The 26,642-nt window shown below is 43.5% G+C and overlaps 1 protein-coding gene and 2 pseudogenes across 3 annotated transcripts in view; 2 read left to right on the top strand and 1 right to left on the bottom strand.

The window, feature by feature from the left end:
- The first annotated feature begins 1,666 nt into the window (after positions 1-1,666).
- On the top strand, positions 1,667-4,371 carry LOC132231929 (pre-mRNA-splicing factor 38A-like; annotated as a pseudogene).
- Positions 4,372-4,980: 609 nt separating this feature from the next.
- Positions 4,981-26,642, top strand: part of SMAP2 (small ArfGAP2) — a 47,728-nt gene continuing 26,066 nt past the window's right edge. The window contains exons 1-2 of one of the 3 annotated variants that reach the window (XM_059690108.1): positions 4,981-5,505; positions 13,000-13,106. Coding sequence is in view for 2 of the 3 variants with exons in the window: in XM_059690107.1 (XP_059546090.1) it covers positions 5,403-5,505 (103 nt within the window). In the remaining variant the exon portion in view is untranslated. The remainder of the gene's footprint in view (positions 5,506-12,999; positions 13,107-26,642) is intronic. The other 2 variants (XM_059690107.1, XM_059690106.1) reach the window with 2 other exon arrangements.
- Positions 10,451-11,152, bottom strand: LOC132231928 (large ribosomal subunit protein uL13-like; annotated as a pseudogene).

Here is a 26,642-nt window from a genome sequence, read left to right as displayed (position 1 = left end):
TAGCAGAGCCGGCCACCAGCTTGCCACAGCTGTTGTTTTGCTGGTCCTATCCCGTTTAGAGAATCCTTAGAATCTTGTTTGACTTGAGGGCTGGGCCACTCCAGTATACAATCCTCAGACCTCTATTCTCTAACCTTCCAATCTGCTAATTCTTTCTCCCTAACTCTGATAGGAAGGAGGGGTGGACGTAGAGGGCAAGTAGAAAAGGCAGCCCACCTGTGTTCTTCGTTTTCCCACCAAGTCCTCTGTTCCTGGTCAGCAGTAAATCAGGCTTTCTGGGGCTCTGGCGCCGCCTAGTGGTCATCGTCTGCAGCACACGATGAGAACAAATTGAATAAAAGCCCCTTTTCTCATGGAACTCTTCGGGAGATGAAATGGGGAGAAAAGACCAAAAGCTCTGTGGGAACTCAACGAGGGAGATATCATGGCTTCTGGGGAATTGGAACTTATAATTTCAGCTATTATATTCAGCTACACTTGGACCCTGATTCTACCACATACTAATTGTGTGACCCTGGGCAAGTCACTTCACCTCTTCGAGCATGCCTCTTGATGTCCATGAAGTGCCCAGCAAGCTCTGAACATTTTAGGTGGAAGGAACTTTGTAAGCAAAGGCAGGGGACAGGGAAATGTTCAGAACACAGGGCAGGTGACATGCTTCCTCTTCCGCTGGGAAGAGGGCTAGTCCCATGGAGCAAGGTCGGGGGGGGGGGGGGGAGGGGGGAGCATGAACCTCTTAACCATAGCACAGTGAAAGGAGCTGGAACCCCTTCTTGGAATCAGCTGCTCATTCTAGGTTGAGCCCCAGTCTTTTTTTTTTTTTAATATATTTTATTGATTTTTTACAGAGAGGAAGGGAGAGGGATAGAGAGTTAGAAGCATCGACGAGAGAGAAACATCGATCAGCTGCCTCCTGCACACGCCCCACTGGGGATGTGCCCGCAACCCTGGTACATGCCCCTGACCGGAATCTAACCTGGGACTCTTGCATCCGTAGGCCGATGCTCTATCCACTGAGCCAAACCGGTTAGGGCCGAGCCCTAGTCTCAAGCAGGTTTGCCTACCTGGACTCTGGCTGCCCTCACAGGCCTGGGCAGAAAAGCCAACCAGCCCGCTTCCTTCCCGAGCTAGAGCAGGGCTCTTCCAAACTCATCTGACTGGCCAATCCTGACCCTGGTTCCACCTGGCCCCTACGTGTTCCATCTGATCCTTCCCCAGTTCTGAGGTAACACTGGTAAACTATGCTGGCTTCCACGAGCTATTTTCTCCCGATTTCCTTCTAGCTGTTCCTTCTCATGTTCCTCTGTGGGTTTCTTTCATCTGCCCGAGCTTCTCACTCCAAAGGGTCCTATCCTGTCCTTGTCTTTTTATTACCCATGTTCTTCCTAACCCACTCCACTGACTTTGACCATCACCTAGCTGTTTTCCCCAGAGCTTCAAACCCACTATCCAACTGCCTCTGTGGGATGGTCCACAGGCACCACACACTCGATATGTCCAAAATGAAATGCTCTGCTTGCCTCCAAACCCGTTCTTCCTGTGCTGATTACATAGCCAATGGCTCCATCCTTTGCCCTAGTGCATAAGCAAAAAAAATGTGGTTGTCAGCTTTGACTCTTCCCTCCCTCTCCTCCCCGAGAAGTATTATCACCATGTTCCAGTCACTATGCCTTATGTATGTTTATCTAATCCACCCGCCTCTCTCCATCCCGCTGTGACTCGGACACCATGCTCTTTTGCTTGGATTATTACAACTGCCTCTGGACTTGACTCTTTGCCTCAGTTTTACCCCTTGCTTGTCTCTTGTGTACCCTTCTGGATGCTCTCAAGGAGAGCCTGTTTCTTAGCCTTTTCCACCTTCTAGAATCTAGAGGCTTCCCACATTTCTTGGTTCATGACCCCTTTCTTTCATTTTCAAAACGAGAAAAGTTACATCTCTCTGACCACTCTTCCATCGTCACATCGTCTGCTTCTCTCCTGCTTTCCTCTTCCACCTTTAAAGACCCTTGTGATTGCATTAGAGCCTGGATTATGATCCAGGATAAAAACCTCCATCTCAAAATCCTTAATTGTATCTACAAAGACCCACTTGCCATGTAATATAATAGATTCACAGTTTCGGAGGACTAGAAGATGGACATCCTTGGGGGACTATTATTCTGCCTACCACAGTCCTTTCTCTGTCCCCACCCCCAATATTTGTGTGTCTGTCCTGCATGCAAAATACATTTGCCTCATTTCAAAAAGTCCCAGCCCATTCAAGTATTAACTAAAAGTCCAAAATCTTATCTAAATCCCACCAGCTCAGCCTGGCCAGTGTGGCTCAGTGTTTGAGCATCAACCTATAAACCAGGAGGTCACGGTTCGATTCCCGGTCAGGGCATATGCTCAGGTTGTGGGCTCAATCCCCAGTAGGGGGCTTGCAGGAGGCAGCCGAATCAATGATTCTCTCTCATCACGGATGTTTCTATCTCTCTCCTCTCTCTCCCTCTTCCTTCCTCTCTGAAATCAATAAAACTATATTTTTAAAAAAGAATTATAAACTTATTTTTTAAAATATATTTTATTGATTTTTTACAGAGAGGAGGGAGAGGGATAGAGTCAGAAACATTGATGAGAGAGAAACATCAATCAGCTGCCTCCTGCACACTCCCTTCTGGGGATGTGCCTGCAACCAAGGTACATGCCCTTGACCGGAATTGAACCTGGGACCCTTGAGTCCGCAGGCCGAAGCTCTATCCACTGAGCCAAACCGGTTAGGGCTATAAACTTATTTTTACCTCTGCTAGTAGAAGGGCTGAAATCAAAATGGCATCAGGGTGGCAGCGATACTTATGTCTATTGTAAAGGTCAGTCACAGTAAGTGGTCAGACCAAGTACAGGTGGGGGCCAGATGTGGGCAGTCCACTAGAAACTGGATGAGGCAGTTTCCTGGAAACTGAAGGCTGTTAATCATGAAGCCTATAATGAGAATAACAGGAAAATCGCCGGGAGGGGCAAGAGACCCAAGCAGGGCATAATGGAGTGCAGGAATGTATCTAACAATGATATGAGGACTATATTATGATAATTCATGTCAAGAGATTAGCATAGTGCCTGGCACAAAGTAAGTGCTCAGTAAATGTTGATTGCTGTGTATGAATGATAAACTCAACCACATAAAGGTTTAAGAGAAATCTGGCTCTGCACAAAGACAACAAGCTTGTAGGGGGAGGGGGGGGGGGCGTTGGTGGCAGCTCAGTTGTGGATTTCACATTACTTACCTGGGGGAGGGATCGCGGTGGGAAAGGGGACAGGGAGGGGTGGAGTATGTGCCTTTAAGATGAGAGAAATGGGGACCAGGAAACTTACAAAATCAATCGATGTGAAGATCTGAACCAGGCCCGGTAGCTCTGTGGGTTAGAGCGTCATTCAGATACGCCGAGGTTGCGGTCTGATCCGCAGTCAAGGCACATCCATGAACGCCTAGATAAGTGGAACCAGGTTCTAAAAAGGGTGAACCGCAGGGTGAAGGATCCCACAGCATCCACTGCACCAACCTTCAATATCTGGTGGAGGAGATCATTCAGATCGAATCTATGAGTCCAAGTATTGGAAAGAGGAGTGCTTTGGACTGACGGCTGAACTTGTAGTCAATAAAGCCATGGAGTTAAAGTTTGTGGGTGGCGTCCACGGTGGCAACATAAAGCCAACTCCCTTTCCGTGTTTGACCTTGAAGTTGCTGCACATTCAACCAGAGAAGGATATCATTGTTGAGTTTATAAAAAATGAAGACCTCAAGTGCATTCGCATGTCGGGAGCACTTTACATGAGGCTCACAGGCACTGCCATAGATTGCTACGAGTTCATGGAGCCTCTGTACAATGGCTATAGAAAAACCAAGAGCCAGAACCAAAATGGGGATTTTGAGCTGATGCACGTAGATGAATTCATTGATGAACTACTGCGCTGAGAGAGTCTATGTGACATCATTCTGCCCCGGCTACAGAAACGCTATGTTGCTAGAGGAAGCTGAGCAATTGGAGCCTCGGGTTAGCGCTCTAGGAGAGGACATGGATGATGTCCAGTCCAGGGAAGAGGATGAGAACTTGCAGAGGGTAGTACCATCACCTGATCACCGCTGGCGAAGCCAGCTACGGAGACTAGGCCCGTTGCCCACACTGCGCTACAGGAGTAGGAGTGGGTCTCCCTGAAGGCGGAGTAGGTCTCCCAAGAGGACGCCCCCGCCGTCCGAGAGAGTCATCAGAGCAGGAGTCCAAGACCTCACAGATCCCCTTAGTCACAGACACAGGGTACACTCAAAAATCTCCAAAAACATCTAAGAAGAACCACAAGAAGAGCCAGAGGAAACGCATAATGAACTCAGATTAGGTTTAGTCCAAATGGCCTGCAGATATGAAGTCATCTCTCTATGTGGAAAGGCTAAGATCTACTCCTGAGGCAGCTATGAGAATAGTTTAGTGTTTTTTAAAAAAATATATTTTTATTTGATTTCAGAGAGGAAGAGAGAGGGAGAGAGAGATAGAAACATCAATGATGAGAGAGAATCATTGATTGGCTGCCGCACACTGGAGATTGAGCCTGCAACCCAGGCATGAGCCCTGACGGGGAATCAAACCGTGCCCTCCCGGTTCATAGGTCAAAGCTCAACCACTGAACCATGCCGGCTAGGCAAGGAGTGTTTTTTTACTTTTTGACATAAAGAATCTCTAGATTTTTTTTTCTTATTAAATAAAAGAGGTGCTGGGACGGGGTGGGGGGGGGGGGAGTTCATTGCTGTTTCTCTTTTCTTTCAAAGGGAGTCTTTCTGCCTGGCTCCATTCATTCCCTTCCAAGGGCATGCTAGGGGCGTGTCCACTCCTCCCTCCGCCCCACCCAAGCTCCGCCCCTCACGTCTGCCCGGATTGGTTACTCAGAGGCGGAGCCCCGGGAAGAGCCCAGTACCAAGTGGCGGGGGCGTGGCGCATGCGCGGGCTGGGCAGGGTGGAAGTGAAGAGGAAGATCTGCCGGAAGTAGACGGCAGAGGTGGTGGCGGAGCGGCCGGCAGCTGCCTGGGAAACGGGGGCCCGGGACGCGTGGCTCGCAGACAGGCAGGCCAGGCAGTCGTTTCTGTGCCCGGCACCCGGGAGGCCCGAGAGCCCCCTTTGCATGGGCCGAGGGCCCCTGGTCCGGCAGCTTTCTCTGCCTTCCTAAGCCCGCCAGTGGGCGCAGCGCCGAGGGGCTGCAGAGTGGGGGGCGGGCGCGGCTGACCCGAGGAGGGGCGCGGGGCAGTGGAGAGAGTCCTGCCCCGCTCAGGAAGTGCCCCTGGGCGGGGGACGGGGAGTCCTCACCTCCGGACCGAGGCAAAGGTTTCTGGGGGTGAAGAGGGCGCATCGCCCTCTGCCCCCGCCGGCACCCTGGCCATGACGGGCAAGTCAGTGAAGGACGTGGATCGGTACCAGGCGGTCCTGGCCAACCTGCTGCTGGAGGAGGATAACAAGTTTTGTGCGGACTGCCAGTCTAAAGGTAGCGTGTCTCCCCCCGACCCCCACCCCGGCGGGCGGAGGTCCTCCAGCGTCCGCGCCGCGCCTGGGAGGTGGTGGTGTGGGGAGGGGTTCCTGGAGCTTCGGCCGTCCCAGTCATCCTGAACGGTAACCTCGTGCTCCTCTTGCTGCTGGCCTGCTAGGGGTTCTGCAGCGCCGAGAGGTTGCGAGGGCGAGTGTGCGTGTGTGTTGCGGGGGGGCAGGGAGGTGATGATGGAGGTGGGGGAGTGGCGTGGTGTGTGCGGGTGAGGGTGTCTATATTTCAGGGCTTTGAATGAGTTCGGGGCTGTCATTCCAGAGGCAGCCCAGAGCTTACAGCCTTCCACTTGCAAAGCAGGGGATGAACTGCAGTTTGTGTGACTGTGACAGCGAGGAGAGGGGGAGGGAGGGAGGGAGAGGAGAAAAGTGAGGTGGTGATGGGGAGGAAAAGTGCTTAGATGATTTTTTAAAGGTGATGATTGTTGCTGCCGGCCATTTGGTGAGCAGTGCCTTCTGTCATTGTACCGACTTGCTGGGATCTGACAGTGCTGAGGTGGCTTTCTTCCTGGATATGTGCAGTGGGAAACTGCTTTCTGCAGTGACACGGTGCGGGTTTCTAGACAGCCTAGCCTGGCTCCGGAGTGCGTTTGAGGCCTAATGTGTATGTGGAGGCAGAAGCTAGCGGATTGTGGCCTTAGTGTAGGATCCGTATAATCGCTGGAGAGAAGGAAGCAAGGGATGCATTGAATTGTTGCTTCCATGGTGATATTACCCTTCTAAAGGTGAAATATGGTCATTATAAATTGGCACAGTCATTTAGTCTTTGTTTTCTGTGTCCTCAAAGATTCGTGGTTTGATCCAATTAAAAATCAGTGTGATAGGAAAGCATGGTTATTAGTGAAATGTTTGCACTTGAAATTTACAGATACAAGTGTCTATAAATATTTTGTTTCCTTGTTATCTTTCTGAATTTGGAATATAATTAGAGGAGTTGGGAAAATTTTTTTTGTTTGGTTGGGGAGAAAGATAGTTATATTTTGGGAACTATTGTTAATTTACTTCTGTTCATCGTGCAGTGGATTTGCCATGTAACATATTGGGCATATAGCATACAAGAAATATTCAAATGCATTTGTATTTATCAATACTGACAAGGGAAGTATATGCATAATTGATGCTTTCACTCATTACCTTTTATTTTATTTATTTATTTTTAAAATATATTTTAATTGATTTCAGAGAGGAAGAGAGGGAGAGAGAGATAGAAACATCAGTGATGAGAGAGAAACATTGATTGGCTGCCTCCTGCATGCTCCCCGCTGTGGATCAACCCAAGCATGTGCCCTGACCAGGAATCCAACCGTGACCTCCTGGTTCATAAGTCGATGCTCAACCACTGAACCACACCAGCCAGGTTTATTACCTTTTATTTTAGAAAAATAAGGTTATATGAGAACAGGGAGATGATACATTGATACTGCTAAACACCTAGTAATCTATTTTAGTTCCCTCTACCAATAGATAAATGTGTCATTAGGAAAGCAGGTCCTCAGACTTCTTTTCTGAATTTTTGCATTAGCAAGAATTCATTTTCAAAAGTACTTTAGAATCAGTTTATGTTGAGTAGGTTAATTTCTTAAAGTTGACTCTTGGCTAGATTTTGTCCTAAATCTATTAGAAGATTCTGTTTAAAATTTAGGAGTGTATCTCTTGATTTTACTCAAATTCCTTTGTGTCCTTGGTTGACAGATCTTGAGTCACAGTGAAGCAACCCACTGGAGTGAGCCTGCTACATTTGGGGAGTCAGATGCCATTTTGATGACTAGTACCACCCCCACTCCTCATGTGTCATACTACTCTTTTTTTAAAGGAATTTTTATAAACAGTTATTTATTGAAGTTTTAAAAAATTTATCTTTTTTGTTGAAGTATTACAGATGTCCCCCCTTTTTTCTTATTGACCCCCCACTTCCCCATCATACCACTCTTATTCTTACTCATATTCCAATAGAGCATATGGAAGAAAGAGGTTGATTGATCACTTCTCCAAATTTTCCGTTGCTCTTTATCAGTAGCATTAACTGGGGATCAGGTAATGAAACATTAGTTAATTCTTAATGAGAACTAGTAAATGATGGCTTGTAAACCTTATTAACTACTGTTGATGGTAGAATCCAGGTTCCTGAAACAATTTCTTTTCACAAATTAGTTTAATAATTTGGCTTGGTGGCTTCAGTGACTTGGCCATTGTATTAAAATTGAGATGACAAGGTGTCAGTCATCTTTCAGTTCAGTTAAATAAGACATTTGTGGAGGCCTCAGTTTACCCAGTTTATGAATTATCTAAACCCTCCACTATTTCAGCCCCTCTCACTCATTTTCTTCTTCCTTTTTCCTGATTTTGGTTGTCCTAACGATCATGTGAACAACTGTCAGATGGTGGAAAGAAGAGGCATTTGCAATCAATAGGTTACGTTGCCTGTTACCTGTGGTATCTTTAGTGGGAGGAGGAATTTAAAAACTGTTGGCTAAAATGAGACTTAGATGTGAGCTTATCTCTATGTCTCATGTTCTTTCTTACCTTAGAAAATTGAGAGCTAACTGGGTCCTCAAAGATTCATGGCTTGATCCGATTAAAAATCAGTGAGTGATTGCTGATCCATTCATATTAAATTAGATGATGTAGCCCTGGACTGCAGACCTGTGAGCAGGTATTTTTGCAGTGTCCAAAAATAACTCTTTGGCAATGAGTCTCCTTATACTTATTTAAGAATTTTATTATCTTTAGATACATAATTTAAACATTAGAGTAGAGAACAAGAATGTGTTCTCTTATATAGTACACGTTCTGTTAGTCCTGGATTTTTTTAAATCTCTCGAGCACAAGACTCACCAGTTTCTGGTACCTCTAAGGCACAGTGATTCCTGTGTGGGAAAGGAAGCTGATTTGGCACTGCCTTAAAAAAAAAAAAAATACTGTGACTCGCTGTAGGCCCAAAGATGTGGTTTCCTCACCATCCCAAGTCTTCAAGTTATTGTGACCTTTAGGGTAAGTTGTTTGGACTGATCTAAGCAGTAGTGGTAGATCAGAGGACAAACATACTGAAAATTCCAGGTATGCCAATGGTAGCTCTACCCAGTTAAGGCTGGGTCCTGTTTTTGCACAGACCCTTGGTGGGGTCTGACTGGCCACGGTGTAGTCTTTAGCTCTGCAGTTCCACGTTTTATCAGTGTGCCTGAAATAACTCCTTATCGACCTCTTCAGAGACTGGTTTAAATTAGACACTATCTTATTTGCCATGAAAGGATCTACCTCTCTGATGACCTGAATACTTGTGTCCGCTCTTGGGACACTCCTTTCTCAATATCGTAAACAATCGAGAACTGTATAATGAGCAGAGAATTAAACAGAAAGAAATTTGATGGCCTTGAGGAATATTTACTTCAGACTTTGAAGCACCACATGGAATTCTGGAGTCTGACAGAAACTTTGTAATACTTTTTACTTTTCTCTTCTGCTGCATCCTATCTCTGAAACGTTTCACCTTGAATCACCTAACCATTGCATCTGGTTCAATTCCGATTATATATTCTTTTTTTTTTTTTTCTCTCCAGCGAAGTTCTTCTGTCTCTAGGTTCTGTGTAGGTTCTGTGTCTAGATTCTGTGTGTAGCTTCTGTGTCCATGGTTCTGTCTTCTAAGTTCTGTCCATATATTCTTAAATTTAAATTTACCTTTTGAAAAAGGTAGCACTTGCATGTGGTTCAAAATTCAAAAGGTTTAAAAGGGAATGTGTACGGTGAAAAGTTGTGTTCCTGTCCCTGATTTCTTAGTCACCATTTTCGTTCCTGGGAGTAACCACTATTGGTAATTTTTTATGTGACTTTTAAGATATAATCTATGCATAGACAAACAACTACATTTAAATATATTCCTAAACAGTGCTTTTGTGCAAAAAGTAGGTGTTACCCCACGTATTGGCAGCTTGCATTTTTCTTTTAAATTATTTTTAAAATGTATTTTTATTGATTGGTTTTAAAGAGAAAGGCAGTGAGAGAGGAAAGCAGAGAGAGAGAGAGAGACATCGGATTGTTGTTTTACTTATTTATGCATTCATTGGTTGATTCTTATATGTGCTCTGATCTAGAATCGGACCTACAACCTTGGCACATTTGGCCCATGCTCTAACCAACTGAGCTACCTAGGCAGGGCTGCACCTTGCATTTTTCAGTCAGTAGTATAACATGGGAAACCTGAAGGTTCACAGTATTGAGGGGCTTCCTCATTCTTTCAAGGTATTTTCTTTTTCTTTTTTAAAATATATTTTATTGATTTTTTTAAGAGAGGAAGAGAGAGTTAGAAACATCGATGAGAGAGAAACATCGATCAGTTGCCTCTTACACACCTCCTACTGGGGATGTGCCTGAAACCAAGGTACATACCCTTGACCGGAATCGAACCTGGGACCCTTCAGTCCGCAGGCTGGCACTCTATCCACTGAGCCAAACCGGTTAGGGCTCAAGGTGTTTTCTAAGGCTATACCTAGATTATCTTGCTTAAGTGATTTGGAAACCTCTGATCTCATTAAAGGCATCTTAGAAAGTGTCTTAGGCCCATCCATAGCACATAGCCCACCTTACAGGTGCAAAGAAGCAGAGCAGTGGAAGGGGCTGTAGACGTGATGTTGAAATATCCAGTTAAACTCCTTTACTTATTTTAGCTTTGGGACCTTCAGTATGCCACCTGACATTCTCAGTTTAATTTCCCTCCTTTGAAAACAAAAGTGCTGAGTAAACAAAAGTGTTACACAGATGTAAGCATTATTTATTACCATGGCTGCTCTTATTTGTTTTATCTTGATTTTATTCATTTCCCATTCTGATTTTATTCCCTTAAATACTCTAGTTCCTGGAAGGCACAATGAGAATGACTCACCCAATAATTCCCTAGTCTTTAAGCCAAAACCATTTCCTATATATGGGAGTTCCGGCTTTTTTTTTTTTTTTTAAACAATTCACAGTCAGTTTTATTTGGCTTAGGCCAGAAGTCCATGAGTCTTGAGGACCTCTGTGTATCTGTCAGTTTTCTTCTCCGCGTTCTTTTCTGCCTGCTTCCAAAGCCTCACGAGCTGCTCTTTCTTCTGGCAATGGACCTTGGCCTCTCCTTCCTCTTCTCCTGGAGCGTGGCTGTGACTGCCTGGTCCTTCAGCCAACCTCATGAGCCAGGCACCCTGGGTAGGCAGACTTCCATGTAGGCTTCAGACGTACATCCTTGAGGGCTGCAGCACCATTTGCTTTTTCTTGTCACAGGGTGGCAGGATCCCATCCCTGGCCTGGCTTGGTCTTGTGGAGCAGTGTTCCTTGCAGGGTCGCCAAAAGATGCTGTTGGGGGCTAGGGAGTGGTAAGGACCGCAGGATGGCTTGGTGTGTATTCGCTTGCGGAGGAAGGCCAGGTACTTCAACCTGTTTCTGTAGAAATTGCCAGAAATGTTGATGCCCTCACGGTGCACAACCACCATCTTCTGGCCCAGCAGTATCTGCTTGGTCACGATGGCTGCCAGGCGACCCAGAAGATGGCCTCGGCCGTGGAGCACCAGCACCTGCCCAATGCCATCTTCAGCAGCCACCTGGGAAAGAAGTGGAGGTTCTCGCATTTTTGTAAATGTACTTTATGGGGACCCTTGAGGATGGTCTCTGGATGTTTCCTGACTCTTCAAACTTGATTGAAAAATTACACCAGGGAATCTTTGTATTAAATTCTCTAATAGTAGTCCTAAATTTTAACTCCAGTAAATTAATCTCTAGTTTTGCTTTACATTTGTTTCTGTTGATAGCTAAACCATTGCTTGTTAAACATCATTACTTAGAACATGAACTTTCCCATAAATTTTTAATTATTTTCGCTGTATCTATGTCACCTTTTGAAAGGTTAAAAAATTCCATCAGATCTAGACAACAGAAGAAGTTTTGCTTTGAAGAAGTTTTGCTTCCATCTATAGTCCAACAGCTTTCTCCAACCAAGATCAAATAACTTTTTGGGTTTTTAACAGCTAATTCACCTGAATTCTGACAGCTGTGGTTAGCTTGACTCCATTTTACTGAGATTGATTTGTCCAATTCCCAATTAGAATGTCTTAATATCAACTTGTTAAACCTGTTCCCTGGGAGATACTTTCCTATCTGTTCTCCTTGTACTTGAAATATCCCGTGGCAGTGGGACAGAGATTACAAAATGCCGTAACTTTTAGGGGGAACTCTTTGCAAGCCTGCGATCCCACACTACATGTATTTATTCAGACAATATTCCTTACGCACTTTGTGTCAGACACTGTACCAGGATATGTAGATTAAAAACTAGGGCTCAAGGAGTCTACAGTCTAATGGGAAAGATGTGTAAACACATAAATGATGCAATGCTGTCATTAGCGTTATGGCATTGTGTGCAGGGAGAAATGAAAGCATTGAAGAAAGCAAACAAGTCGACCTCAGGAAGTTGTGGCTTCAAAGAGACATGTAGGCTGTATCTTGAATGATGAGCATGACTTTGCCAGGTGAATTTAGGGGACTTTGCATTCTGGGCAGAAGAAACAATGTGCAAAGGCTGCCGGATCTATCACGTGTATGCGTGTGTGAGGAGTATCTTTAGTATATTTTACCTACATGTTGGGGGGTGGCAAGGGACTTTACTGTGTGGTACTGAGATTATGAATATGCTTTAGACTCCCGTAGTACTGGAAGTCTACCTGCTACTCAGATAGAAGTATAAGTATTACAGTTATGAAATATTTTCTGATTGCTGAGTAATAAAAAAAGGTCTGAGTACTATGCCCACAAGACCTCCATGGAAGCGCACCTTCCAGAATACATTAAATTATCTTAGAAAAGTCTAGTGAAATGGCAGCAATAAGTGTTATGTCATTTCTGGATGGATGACATTGGTTTTTGAGTCTGGACATGCTGCTATAATCAGTCTAAGAGTATTGAATATTTGATGTGTGCTTGTAGTTACTCAGTGCTTAGGGTGTGTAAACAGGAAGTGCAGCCTGATCTCAGTACACTTTTCAGCAAATCTATTGCTTTCAAATAAATCAGAAAACTACTTTCTGCATTTTTCATCTGATGTCATTGTTACGTAGGTGGCAGCTTTCTTGGGCACGGTTGTCTATATAACTGTTCAGCACATGAGTCATTGTCTGTTTCTGTTCTTCTGCCTGAAAATTTCATCTTGGGAATAATGTCATGCGATTGGTGACTGCAACACTTTACTCATTATGTACATTGCAGCTGGCTTTGTATGTTATGTTGACGGTATTTACCTGTGCCATAGACGAGGATAAAGTGACTTATTAAATAGACTCCAACTCAGTTCTTCCAAATGATATCCCCTGTGAAAAAGATGCCGAGCAGAAATCTACATAAAACATATTTATGTTTTACTAGTACATTCTAAGCATACTGTGCCTAACTTTTATTATTGTGTCTGCTTAAATCCTTATCACAGTTGTACTTCTGTTTGAGCACAAGTGGCCAGTTTAAGTAGATACTAACTTTGAAGAAGTTCTGTATTGGCCTCTGGAATGTGACAGTTCAGCATACCACATTGAAAAGGTAGGAACCACGTCTGTGTAGAGTAGAACACCTTAAAGTGAATTCATTTTTACCAAATTCCTCGATTGTTAAAGATATATTCCTATATTGGTTAGTTTTTTAAAACTGTAATTTGCCACAGTTGACATGTCCACTAGAATGTAAGCTCTGTGAGGGCAGGGGTGTTGTGCCTGTTTTGTTCACCGTAGTATTCCCAGTACCTAGAACAGTGCTTGGCACAGATCAGGCTCTCGCTAAATATTTGTTAGAATGAATTAATTGATTTTTGTCATTCATAAATCCGTTGTTTCTTACTAGAAGACATCTTTTACAAGTTACCTGAAAGTTTAATTTTTAGAGAAGCTAAGTTTTTGTTGTTAATCCTCACCCGAGGATATTTTTCCATTGACTTTTAGAGAGAGTGGGAGGGAAAGGGAGAGACAGAAACATCAATGTGAGAGAGACACATTGATTGGTTGCCTCCTGCACACCCCCTACTGGGGATCAAGGCTGCAACCGAGGTATGTTCCCTTGACCAGAATCTAACCGGGACCCTACAGTCCGAGGGCCTACGCTCTATCCACTGAGTCAGACCAGCTAGGGCAGGGAAGCTAAGTTTAAAAATATTTTTTAAAGTCAGGGACCCATTAGGGAAACAGAAACAACTATAGGTAGTATAAGCAGAGGGAATTTAATATATGGAATAAGTTACACAGATGATATAAGAGCTGAGAAGGTAAATGGGCTGGTGAGGCAACCCAGAGATTAGCAACCTGGGAGCTACTATATATACCCCTAAGGAAATTAGAAGGTGCTTCAAAGACCAGAAGCCTGAGCCATCTGGTGTGAGCTAGAAGCATGGGAAGAAGAGCTGTCTGGTGGCAGTTGGAACTCAGACCAAGTAAGAGAGAGGGCATTAGCCTGGCTTCCCCTGTCCTACTTCTTATCCTTATCAGTACCAACCATTGATGGAACTTACCCAGAAATCAGTTGGCAAGGGAGATGTAGTTCCCTGTGACAGAGTGGAGCAAGGGAAGGATCGAAGTGGAAACAGGCAAAAGCACTTAAAAAAACCTCTAAGATATATTCTTTCTCTTAATAAATAAATAGTTGGGTTATTTTGGGCAAGAGATAAGAAGGGTTTTCAAGCAGGTACAACTTTATATGCTTCTAAAGGTTCTTAACTGTTGCTGAAACTGAAACAATAATTGGTATCAGGAAGTGATATAGCAAGTCAGTCATTGGTCATACAAAGAGGATGCGTGACTGGGAAAGCTGGCTTCTGTTGAATCCGATTTGACTGTTGGTCGCTGCCAGGAGTGATTTATCATTTGCTTACTCAGAAAAGAGGTTCCTACCCTGTCTATCCTGGGAATCCTTAAGCAGGATGTGTATACATTGAGTTTGTCCCGTCTACAACTGCAAGACTTGAGTCAGTTACACCTAAGACGTACAGAGAGAATTTTGAGGATTGCAGCTTTAAAACATGGTGCAGTTTACTCTTTATTTTTTTATATAGTTAAGGTAATTGTGGTGGGGCTGATTTCCCTTGTGCCACATATTTTACTGGTCTTTGTCTGTCTCCCCCACCCTTACATCTTCAGATGGGTTAGCACTGGGGGAGGGAGGTGAGATCACTGGATCTACTTTCTTCTATACGGGGCCTGAAAAGTATATCTTGTAAGGAAAGTTTCTGCTGCTCCATTTAAAGGCAAAATTTCCCAAATTATTGCTACTAGTTTTCTTCTTGATTATAAAGTGCTTAAGGAGTTACATGATACAAGTTTAGCACTTTCTAGAAGTGCTTTTTTTGTCAATCAGGTCACCTGCCTTTGGGCCCCTGCTACGTTAATGGAATTGGTGGAACTAGGCCAGCAAAGGTTTTCAGTGGAGTGTAAGTATGTTTGCTTTTAGGCTATTTTCCACAGAGGCCGCGGATAAGGGACCCTCATTGTTCGAGTAAGGTTACCAACTGTAAAAATTGCACAGGTTTCATTGTTTTTCTCTTTTCTCAAAAAATTAATTTCCCCTTGGCAGGTATTACTATAATTCCAGATGTCATTAAAATGTAATTTGTATTTTAAAAAGTGTATGAGACTGCTTTCCAGAATACCAGTTCTTTTCAGCCAGTCCATTCAACTTAAGAGGTACATCTATGTATTTTTAAAAAATTTGTATTGATTTCAGAGAGGAAGGAAGAGGGAGAGAGAGATAGAAACATTAATAAGAGAGAATCATTGGTAGGCTGCCTCCTGCACGCCTCGCACTGGGGATCAAGCCCACAACCCTGGCATGTGCCCTGACTAGGAATCGAACGGTGACTTCGTGGTTCATAGGTCAACACTCAACCACTGAGCCATGCTGGCCGGGCACATGTATGCATTTTTGAAGCCTCATGTTTAATAAGTACAATATTTCACTATTGTATTTGACTCTTCCATTTTCCAAACTTTCTCCTTCCCTACCCCACTCCTGTGGATCCTGTATTTCCCCACAGGCTTTGTGGATGCTGGTCCATTGATGGCTGCACGGCAGGCCCCTCCCCAGTGGAAAGCCTCAGAGATGAGTCAAATCTGCCTTCGGCTGTGGCCATCCATCAGTGTAAGGTTGCCCTGGTAGTCGTCTTCAGTTTGTCCAACTTTCCCCTTCCCCCTGACTTCCCTCATATGTGGCTGAAACTTGCCCTGGAATCCCACCTTCGTAACTTATCAATGGGTGGTTAACAGGATTTTATTATTGCTGCTTTTTTTCACTTTTAAGTAATGTTAAGTAGTTTTCTGACCATTTTTGTTGACATAGCAGTACCCCCCCCCCTTGAATATTTCCTATGGGTATTCTGGTTTGCTTTTACATACCTGTAGAATATAGTTTATTGAGGAAGTACTGGATTTCAGAAGCCCACTTGAAGAATGCTGTACTGATTTTTTTTTTACTTCAAGTCAAAACTTTCAGAAAGAAATGTCTTAATCCAAAGCAGTGAGAACTGGATTCCTCAGGCTTCATGTCATTTCCCCTCAACCAAAAAACAAGTGTGCAACATCCTCATTTTATGATTTATTGAAAATGGTAAAGCAGAAATAGGAGGAAGTGAGATCTAATGTCTGTAGCTGGGAAGCCTGTCTTAGCATAGCGATTTGAGAGAGAATAGCCTTTTCTCAAATAACCAGGCAGTATTTTGCCGCAGTTGCTAGTGATGGAAAGATCATAAATCCCCAAGCTTCTACCACAAAGCTTATGTTTTTAGATGTGGGTTTACATATTAATCCTACAACGTTGCTTCCTGAAGTGCACACCAAGTAAATGTCAACTTCTTCCTCTTTTCTTGTCTTACTGGAAGTCCCCAGGGTGTGGATTTTGAACTAAGTTCTCTAGTGTTTCAAGCCCAGAGTTAAAAATTGTCTTAATATTATTTAGGTGGTTGTTCTTGTTCTGTGTCTTCAAAAAATAATTTCTCACAGAATCTTCTATGTGAGCTGGGAACATCTTTGGCTGCAGTCTAAAGCTCATGGGGGGAGGGGTGCTGGTGTCTTTTTCTTGTTGATACTTTACCGCTAGGGTTATAACTAACACAAGCCCTCCGATGAGAAGTAGGAAGGAAACTCCCTGCTCTTACCATGATGCTTTTGTTCAAAATAGCTGTAAACAGCAGAGCTAATGGAAACCGATTCAAGTGTGACCGCTGGTTTGAGAAAGAAAGAATGAGAAGATTCAGGCTCTTCTGTTATGTTGAAAGCATTTTTACTGAAATGCTTTTTTCCAGCTGTTTGGAACTGGGGGCTTCCTCTGTCTGAAGTTAGGCATGAGGACTTGGGTTAGGGAACATTATGTAGATAAACCCAGAGCAAATCTCTAGGGAAAAAATCACAGCTTCAAAAGAGTCAAAGCAAGGTTCTTCAAAGTAAACACACCTGTTCCAGTGGGACAAGGACCTTCTAAAGCTCCGCCAGGTTATTATTCATGTCTGCGGCACCTGAGAACAGGGCCTACACACTTACTCCCTCCCACAAAAAGGCCAAGGGACCGCTATTTTAGCCTCCTGTTTCACACCCCATGCTACATTTCCCCCAAGACGATGTGTCATACTAAAAGCTCCTAGTGAGAGGGCAGAGTACTAGCTGGGTGACTGGTTTTCAATGTGGCACCAAAGCCAGAAGCACACACACAAAAAAATGGCACAAAGAAGTGATTACCACAAAGCAACCATGAGATTCCCTTGCTCAGCTTCCTAGAATGTACAGATCTTCAAATATCTGTGTTAACAGTATGAAGGCAACTTTCAAAAGACAAAACATTGGTGTTGCTCAATGGTTAAGCGTCGGCCTGCACACCAAATGATACACAAACAGAATACAATAAAGGTATTTAGATATTTTTATTGTCATGAAAAACACTTATAATAAATGTTACACAAAAACCATAATGAAAACATAAGCTCAAGTAAAAAATAAGCAAAATGGGGTATGGGCAATCTCTTCTGCATCACTATACTTCATTCTTCTCAAAGAACGTTATCACAAATATGAGTAACTTTCATAATCAGAAAAATAAAGATTTGCTTTCTAAAGAAATCACATTTGCCAAAACCGGTTTGGCTCAGTGGATAGAGCGTCGGCCTGCAGACTGAAGGGTCCCGGGTTCGATTCCGGTTGAGGGCATGTGCCTGGGTTGCAGGCACATCCCCAGTGGGAGATGTGCAGGAGGCAGCTGATCGATGTTTCTAACTCTCTATCTCTCTCCCTTCCTCTCTGTAAGAAAATCAATAAAATATATTTTAAAAAATAAATAAATAAAGAAATCACATTTAATGATGTTTAGGTAATAAGCACAAGGACTCTTCTACCTCCCCACTCCCCCAAATTCCACAAGACAGAAAACAGCTGGTCTGGGAGTCTTATCCTATGGTAACAACTAGAGGCCCAGTGCACAAAACTTCTGCACCAGTAGGGTCCCTAGGCCTGACAGGCGATCAGGGCCAATCGGTGCCTTCTGGCTGCCGGCCTGCCTTCCTTCTGCGCCGCATCCTGGTGGTCAGCGCATGTCACAGCGAGTGGTCGTACTCCCGATCAGTAGAACTCCCAAGGGGACAATTTGCATATTAGTCTTTTATTATATAGAATTCTCCCCCCTTTCTCCCACAAATACATAAGAAGTCTAATGAAACTGAACCCCATTTTTACTCTGCACCCAATATAGACCCTTGATTTGAGTGACTTCTGTCAGGCTGCTTTCTGTTCACAGATAAGGCTCAGAACCAAGTCAGAATGCTCAGAGGAGCTGGTTTGAAGTCTTCTGAGTCCAGTGTTGCATTTAATGACACTTTCTCTCACATACCAGCTGGGGACGTTATTATGGCACTCACTCTAAGGAAGATCTCTTCTCAAAATTATCCTTGGTCCAAAACAGTTGCTCTAACCCAGTGGTTCTCAACCTTCCTAATGCCGCGACCCTTTAATACAGTTCCTCATGTTGTGGTGACCCCCAATTTCATTGTTACAAATTGAACATAATTAAAGCATAGTGATTAATCACAAAAACAAGATGTAATTGTATATGTGTTTTCCAATGGTCTTAGGCAACCCCTGTGAAAGGGCTGTTCGACCCCTAAAGGGGTCGTGACCCACAGGTTGAGAACTGCTGCTTTACAGGCTCTTTCCATTTACATGACTGGCATCTTTGCCCCACCCCTCTGGACCTCATTATACCCAGTTTTGAAATACCTAGGTTTTGAAAAAACAGTAGTGAATGTGTTTTTTTCTGAAAGGGCCTATCTCCACCTTTTGCTCTCCTCCCTTTAGCCAGGGCCGTTTTGATGACTAACATTCAGCATGCCACTGCACTAACTGTTCTTTGACCCTAGAATTCATTTCTGTTCTGCTGCTGGTTTAGAAATGAAAGGTCTAGCTTGTTTGGATATGGTTGGGATTCAGTTAACCTGGCACTGATTTTCTGTCTATTTGCCATTGGTTGGCGCTCCTCTGATGTGTCAGGGAAGCTTCCGCACGTCATTGTGGAGAGAAGTTTACATGTTCGTGATCTTGCGCAAGGGTTCATCTGCTGACTCAGAAGGTTTTGTGTGAAGCCTCTGCCTGGGTGAAAGGCATGAGATTCCCTTCCAACAACGGGAAAGCATCCCAGCCTGGGCACTTGTCTCTGAGCTCTGGTGTGTGATACTGTCTCCACTTCTGGGCTTCCTTTGGGGGTGGGCAGTGGTGTGAATAAGCCTTCATGCACAACCTCAGGTGTTGGCTTCCTGGCAGCAGAGGGTGAGTTGAGTGTTGAAATAGAAAAGAACAGGGTATCAATTCAGTGACCGTAATTCAGCACCTACCATGTATAACACACATTTGGGGTATACCAGTATAAAGATGGTTCTAATTCAGTCCAGCTGATGATTTCTTCTGTGAAATTGGGTAAATGACTTGACTTCTCTGGGCCTTAGTTTTTCCAACTGTGCTTGGACTAGATAACCCTTAAGGTTCTTTCCAACTTTGGAATTTTGTACTCTAAATTGTTCGTTACAGAACAGAAGAGGCTTTTCCAAAGAACTGGTATATTCTTATATCTCACATGCTCCAAACTAAATGGCTTATAAATGGTTCCTCTAGAGCCGGGCTTCTCAACCTCAGCACTCTTGATATTTATTTATTTATTTATTTATTTATTTATTTATTTATTTATATTTCTGGTACAAAGATCTTTATTGTGTTGCATAGAATATAACATTAATGGTACTGGCTAAAGGGAAGTCCTTCTTTAAGATTAAAAAAAAATTTTATTGAATTTATTGGGGTGATATTGGTTAATAAAATTATATAGTTTTCAGGTGTACAATTTTATAATATGTCACCTGTATATTGTATTATGTGTTCACCACCCCAACTCAAGTCTCCTTCTATCACCATTTATCCCCCCCTTTACCCTCTTCACTCACCCCCATTTTCCTCTGGGAGTCACCATACTGTTGTCTGTGTCTATGATTTTTTTTCTTTGCTTAATCCCTTCACCTTTTTCACCCAGCCTCCCAACCCCCTCCCCTCTGACAGCCGTCAGTCTGTTCTCTATATCTATGAGTCTATTTCTATTTTGTTTGTTAGTTTATTTTGTTCATTAGATTCCACATAAAGTAAGATCATATGGTATTTGTCTTTCTCTGACTGGCTTATTTCACTTAGCATAATAGTCTCCAGGTCTATCCATGCTGTCACAAAAGGTAAGATTTCCTTCTTTTTTATGGCTGAGTAGTATTCCACTGTGTAAAATGGACCACAGCTTTTTTTATCCACTCACCCACTGATGGATACTTGGGCTGCTTCCAAACCCTGGCTACTGTAAATAATGCTGCAGTGACCATAGGGGTGCATATATTCCTTTGAGTTAGTGTTTTGGGATATATTCCCAGAAGTGTACTTGCTGGGTTCTCTTGCCATTTTTGATACTTCTTTCTTGTGGGGCTGTCTGGTGCATTGCAGGATATTTAGCAACATCTCTGGCCTGTGCCCACTAGATGCCAGGAGCACCCCCACCTCCTATCAATTATAACAACTAAAAATGTGTCCAGACATTGACGTTGCCCCTTGGGAAAATTGCTTCTCTTGAAAACCACTGCTGTAAAGGAAATAAAGTGGTGCTGTTTGGATGTAGGCTATTTTCAACATCCCTTTTTACATTGTTCCTCTTTCGCTTATGGCCCTATCACCCTTCTTTAGTAGCTTCTTTCAAAGATATGCATACCCCAAATGGACACTGTGCATCTTCAATTTTGTTTGTTTGTTTGTTTTCAGACTAGGAGTAGGATACTGGTTATTGCAAAGAAGAAGTTAAGACTTTAACTTGAAGGAATGTTAAAATGTTAAGAACTGAATGTCCCCAGGGAGTGAAGAAAGTGACTTCTAGCGAACCAAGTTAGACTTAGCACTTGTTACCTGAAGTGAGGTCATGACTGATGGGAAATTAATTATAAAGTCAAATTTGAAATATCAGGTCCAACTTGCAGACTTTGAAATGATTGCCTGGCTGTTAGCTCAGCAGTCCCTCCCTGCACACTTCCTCCCTGCGCCTGCTGTTAGCCATTGAGATAGTGATTGAAATGTATTACCTCTCTTACGAGATCTAATTTTTATACTTGTCATGTTTGCTATAAAATGTCAGTTTTAGATTGAATAAATGAATTTGCCCCAATGCCATCTTTTCTTCATCTCTTTTAAATCTACATTCTTGGCTGGGTTGGGTGCAGAATGGTGCTATTTGCTGATTGGAGTAGAGTGTGTTCTGTGAGCATACTTGCTGGCATGCTCTGGGACCCCAAAGCCGTGATGAAGCCGACACTGAGCCTGTGTCAGTCCCTATCCCTCGGTCCCGGCAAGTCCTGGGTTCCATTTCAGCTGAGCCTTTACTGGAGTGATTGGCTGCAGGGAGCCTTCAAGCCAAAGAATTGTTTGTACGGAGATAATCTTGCTGTTTAGCTCCAAATGAAATAATGTCCTTCCTGCCCCCAATGAAAGCAGTTGTTTATTTCCTCCCTTTTTCAGGAAGCCATGCCTCACCGAGACTCCTAGTTTATTCATAAATGCTTTAAGCAATGTCTTTGTGCAGAGATAATTGTCTACAGCCAAAATACTGTGGGCTAACCCGAGTCGAGGAATGTTAAGGATACTCTATACTCTTTCCCCCAGCTTTCTGTGTAAGTTATTTCAGTGACCCTTGGATGATTTTCTGAGTAATAAGTGTTTTGAATCTCAAGTTCACATAAGACAAATACTAGTTTTTTAAGTTTACAAAATTATATTAAAGGAGCTCACAAAAATAAAACCCAACAACAGAACAATCATAGATGAGTGTCACAGCAGAACGACAGATTGTGGGAGTCAGAATAGGATGGAGCAAGATTTTCACAAAACGATGTTTTGCTAATGGAAGTAATAGCCCCGTAAAGCTATACGTTAAACCAGAAGTATGAGTAGTCCAGTTTTCCTTATTGGTCAAAACAGAGAACCTCCAAAATATGAATTCAGGAGGGAGAATCCACAAGCATAGATGGAAATTGCCCAGGTGGCCCCCATGTGTCCCACTTCTCTCCCCCAGCTGGGACTGCTTCTCCGGGTGACTGGCGCTTTCATCACATTGCTGCTTCTGCTCTGACGCTCTGCTTCGTGTGCAGGCACCACATCAACCACTTGGTTTGCTTCTTTCCCCTTAGCCCTGTTAAGACTTTTTAGAACTTTAACAACAAAGGGGAAGCAAAGAATGGAAATTACCACAAAATATATGAAAAAATTGTTCTTCCTCCACCCTAGCTGGTTTGGTTCAGTAGTTAGAGCATCGGCCCATAGACTGAAGGGTTTCTGGCTCGATTTCGGTCAAGGCACGTACCTCGGTTGCAGGCTTGATCCCCATGTGGGAGGCAACTAATCAATGTGTCTCTTTCACATCAATGTTTCTCTCTGTCTCCCTCCCTCAAAAATCAATGGAAAAAATATCCTTGGCTGAGGATTAATAACAAAAAAGTCACTCTTTTTAAAAAAATATATTTTATTGATTTTTTACAGAGAGGAAGGGAGAGGGATAGAGAGTTAGAAACATCGATGAGAGAGAAACATCGATCAGCCACCCCCTGCACCCCCTGCCCCCACTGGGGATATGCCCGCAACCAAGGCACATGCCCTTGACTGGAATCGAACCTGGGACCCCCCAGTCCGCAGGCCGACGCTCTATCCACTGAGCCAAACCAGTCAGGGCAAAAAAGTCACTCTTTTAAGATTTACTTGTTGACCCTTCCTTGGCTTGTTCCCAGTCCCTGCTCCACTTCACAGTCCTGAGATCTCTGTGCCTCAGCTTTACAGGACCAGTGTAGATTCTTTTATTTTTTTTTAATGTATCTTTATTGTTAAAAGTGTTACAGATCAGTGTAGATTCTTAATTACCTTGCTTGATTTCTTCTTTCTTGGCACCAGACCCTCCTCCGTATGTAAGGTGCTATGTAGGGATCCACCACCCATGAATTTAGAGCTTGACCTAGAAGTAAGAGCCGAACTAGCGTTCTTGTGCTGCTGCTCACTTAGGGCTCTTTTACTCATTTCTCAGTAGATAGGTACCCAGGCCCTTTACTGAGGATACTGGCATAGAGACATTGTCCTGCAGGTGAAACTCAAGATTCTCCAGAAAGAATGGGGCTCCCACTTGGAGATCCAGCTGTATGTATCACATTTTTACACTAGTCTCTCGTGAGAATATTTATTTAACAACAACAACAACAACCCCAAATAATTATAAGATGCCAATTCCCCTAAACTAATCTATGAATTTGGGGTTAAACTAATAATATTGCTAAGTTTAGCTAGGGGTATTATTGTTTAGGGTTGTTTTTCTTTGCATTGTTTGTAAAACCAATCAAACCTTATTGAGATAAATATTAAGTTACTTTGATAGATTACAATAACACCTTGCTGCATTTCCTATATTGTTTCATGTCAAACTTCAATGAATGGTTTAAGTAATAGGGGATCTTTTATTTCAGTCAAAATACGATAGTTATAGTGTCCGCTTCTAGAGTCTAGTGACATAGAAATAATATGCTCTTAAGCATTATATGAAACACTATCTTAGGAATTATAAGAGCAAAGGTAGCATCAGTTAAATAGCCATTAAAGAAAAACAGATAAATGAAAATTACTTTTAAAGAGAGAAAACATAGGTAAATGTTTTCCCAGGGTTGTGGATATTCAGGGGGCTGCTGCTGTGGAAGCTTAAACCTGAATGTGACCCTGAGGCCCACTGTGGAAAAGCTTGGGATTTAAGCTCTGTTTTAGCCAATTTTTGTCTGCTGTGACCTTTTCCCCCCTTAGCTCGTTGAGCTTTTTCTCAGTGGATAGAGATGCCAATCAACTTTGATGAGTTTTTTTTCTCATGGGACATAATCCATCTTTAATAGAAAGAAATGTTTCTTTCTAATTCTTTCTCTAGATTTTTGGCCATCTTTCCACAGGAGTTGCATTTCTTTTGGTGTTTTCATATACTTGGGGAAGTTTTTTTTTTCGGGTTTTTTTTTTTTTCTAAGCAGTAAATTCCCTCCTTGATTAGTTATCGGCAAAGTTTCACTATATGTTCTTGATGTAGTTCAGTCAGTATTTGTGACAGTGTCTCTTTTTGACAAAAGGAAACAACATTCTTGCGAGAGGGACCGGATGGGAACAAAGGTTGATTGAGTAAGTCCTTATTTTGGTCTCATGGTTCCTTAAAATGTTTGTACTTACAGAGTTCAAGGTTACTGTTTATTGTTGTTTTGGAATAGAGGACGAGGTGAGTTCTCCTTTGTGTAGACATACCTCTCAGGCCCCACTTAAATGCTCCAAGATGGCATGGTGTTTCTGTGTATCTGTAGTGAATTGGGGTGGAGGCATGTAATGCGTAGAACTGAGGAAACTGGCATTAGAATTGTTCTTAAAACAAATACTGCTTCTTCTTCACTTTGACTCCCAATTTTTGTGTTAGAGTTAATAACGGGCCAAATCAAAGTGAATTAAACTGTGTTTTCAAATCAGAGTTTATTGATTTAGGTCCTTCCTTATTTATGTATTTATATGTTTGTTTTTTAAAGATGACCTAGTTGGCTCTACGGAGCGAGAGTTAGCAACATGCAGAATGTGTCCTTAAGAGTAGTTTGGGACCAGGTGCCCTGTGCAGGGCACAAGGCCCTGTGTCTGCATATGAATTCTTAACTGTTGACGTGATGGGGAAAAAATCCAGGTCAGAATAGTACAATGGCCATGTAATCCAGGTGGAGCGCATAATTATCTCCTTTATCGTGAACCAACTATGGTACGCACATGGAGCAGCTTGAAAAAAATGTGAATCATGAGTAAAAATAGGAGAAAAGATAACCCAGATTCTGTTTTTTGTCGTTTGTTCTCAGCACATAAAACTGCTCCTTTATTTTCTTTGTAAGTTTAAATATTTCCTTTCCCTTTACCAGCCATCAATGTTTCCCTTATGTTGCTTTAAGACTCCTCTTGACTAATGTAAAATCTTTACTTCAGAACTAAAGGTATACAGTACTGACCTTAGAATGATCTGCAATTCAGCCAGCTCTAAGTTTGATAATCAGCATCTCATATAGCTTTTCCTACATCCTTTTGTGAAGAAAGAAAAGTCTGAATTATTTCTTTCTATGTAGTTATGCCAGCCACAAGTTAACCTGTCCTTAGAAGCAGCAAAAGACAATTGGCTTAGCTGTTTATTTTTTTATTTTTATTTTATACTAGAGGCCTGGTACATGGGTTCGTGCACTGGTGGGGTCCCTTGGCCTGGCCTGCACCCTCTCACAATCCAGGACCCCTTGGGAGATCTTGGAGAGCCAATTTCGGCCCTATCTCTGCAGGCCAGGCTGAGGGATCCCACTGGTGCACAAATCCATGCGCTGGGCCTCTAGTATGCATATGAGATTTTTGGTAATCTCTTCTCTCTGAGATTCATCGGTCTGTTCCATGTTTCCATGCCTGTGCATTGAGTGTCTGCTCCCTGGTGGTCAGTGCACTTCATAGCTATCGGTCAAATGATCACTTAGACTTTTATATATATAGATATTTATTTTAAATATATTGTTATTGATTTCAGAGAGAGAGAGAGAGAGAGAGAGATAAGAAACATCAATGATGAGAGAGAATCATTGATTGGTTGCCTCCTGCAATCCCCACACTGGGGATCAAGCCCTCAACCCTGGGCATGTGCACTGACAGGGAATTGAACCATGACCTCCTGGTTCATAGGTCGATATTCAACCACTAAGCCATGCCACCTGGGCATTGTTTAGCTGTTTAATGTAGAGCTACTTATTATGTGCCCCTCTGTCTTACAGCTTAATACTTTGAAAAATCATCCACTTCCTCTTTAATATTATTTCAAATTGATGTTACACAGCCAGAGTTCAGTAGAAACAACATGATAAATTAGCAAGAATGTATAAGAAACCACAGGTTCTTTGTTTTATTTTAAAACTAGGGGCCCGGTGCACGAAGTTCGTGCACTGGGTGTGTGTGTGTGTGGGGGGGGTGTCCCTCAGCCCAGCCTGCCCCCTCTCACATACTGGGAGACCTCAGGCGTTGACCCCCATCACCCTCCAATCGCAGGATCGGCCCCTTGCCCAGGCCTGACGCCTCTGACAGAGGTGTTAGCCCTGGGCAGGGGACCCTCATTTCCCCCCCATCACTGGTTCTGCCCCCAGCGCAGGCCTGATGCCTCTGGCCCAGGCACCAGGCCTGGGCAGGGGACCCTCATTTCCCCCCATCACTGGTTCTGCCCCCAGCCCAGGCCTGATGCCTCTGGCCCAGGAATCAAGCCTGGGCTGGGGACCCCCAGACCCCTCCGATTGCTGGCTCTGCCCCTTGCCCAGGCCTGATGCCTCGGCCAGAGGCGTAGACCCCCATCACCCTCCGATCGCCTGATCGGCCCCTTGCCCAGGCCTGACGCCTCCGCCAGAGGTGTCAGGCTTGGACAGGGGACCCCCATCTCCCCCCGATCACTGGCTCTGGCCCCCGCCCAGGCCTGAGGCCTCTGGCCCAGGAA

Source organism: Myotis daubentonii, chromosome 3, assembly GCF_963259705.1.
Source record: "Myotis daubentonii chromosome 3, mMyoDau2.1, whole genome shotgun sequence".
NCBI lineage: Eukaryota > Metazoa > Chordata > Mammalia > Chiroptera > Vespertilionidae > Myotis > Myotis daubentonii.
This window is presented reverse-complemented; position numbering and strand designations above follow the sequence as displayed.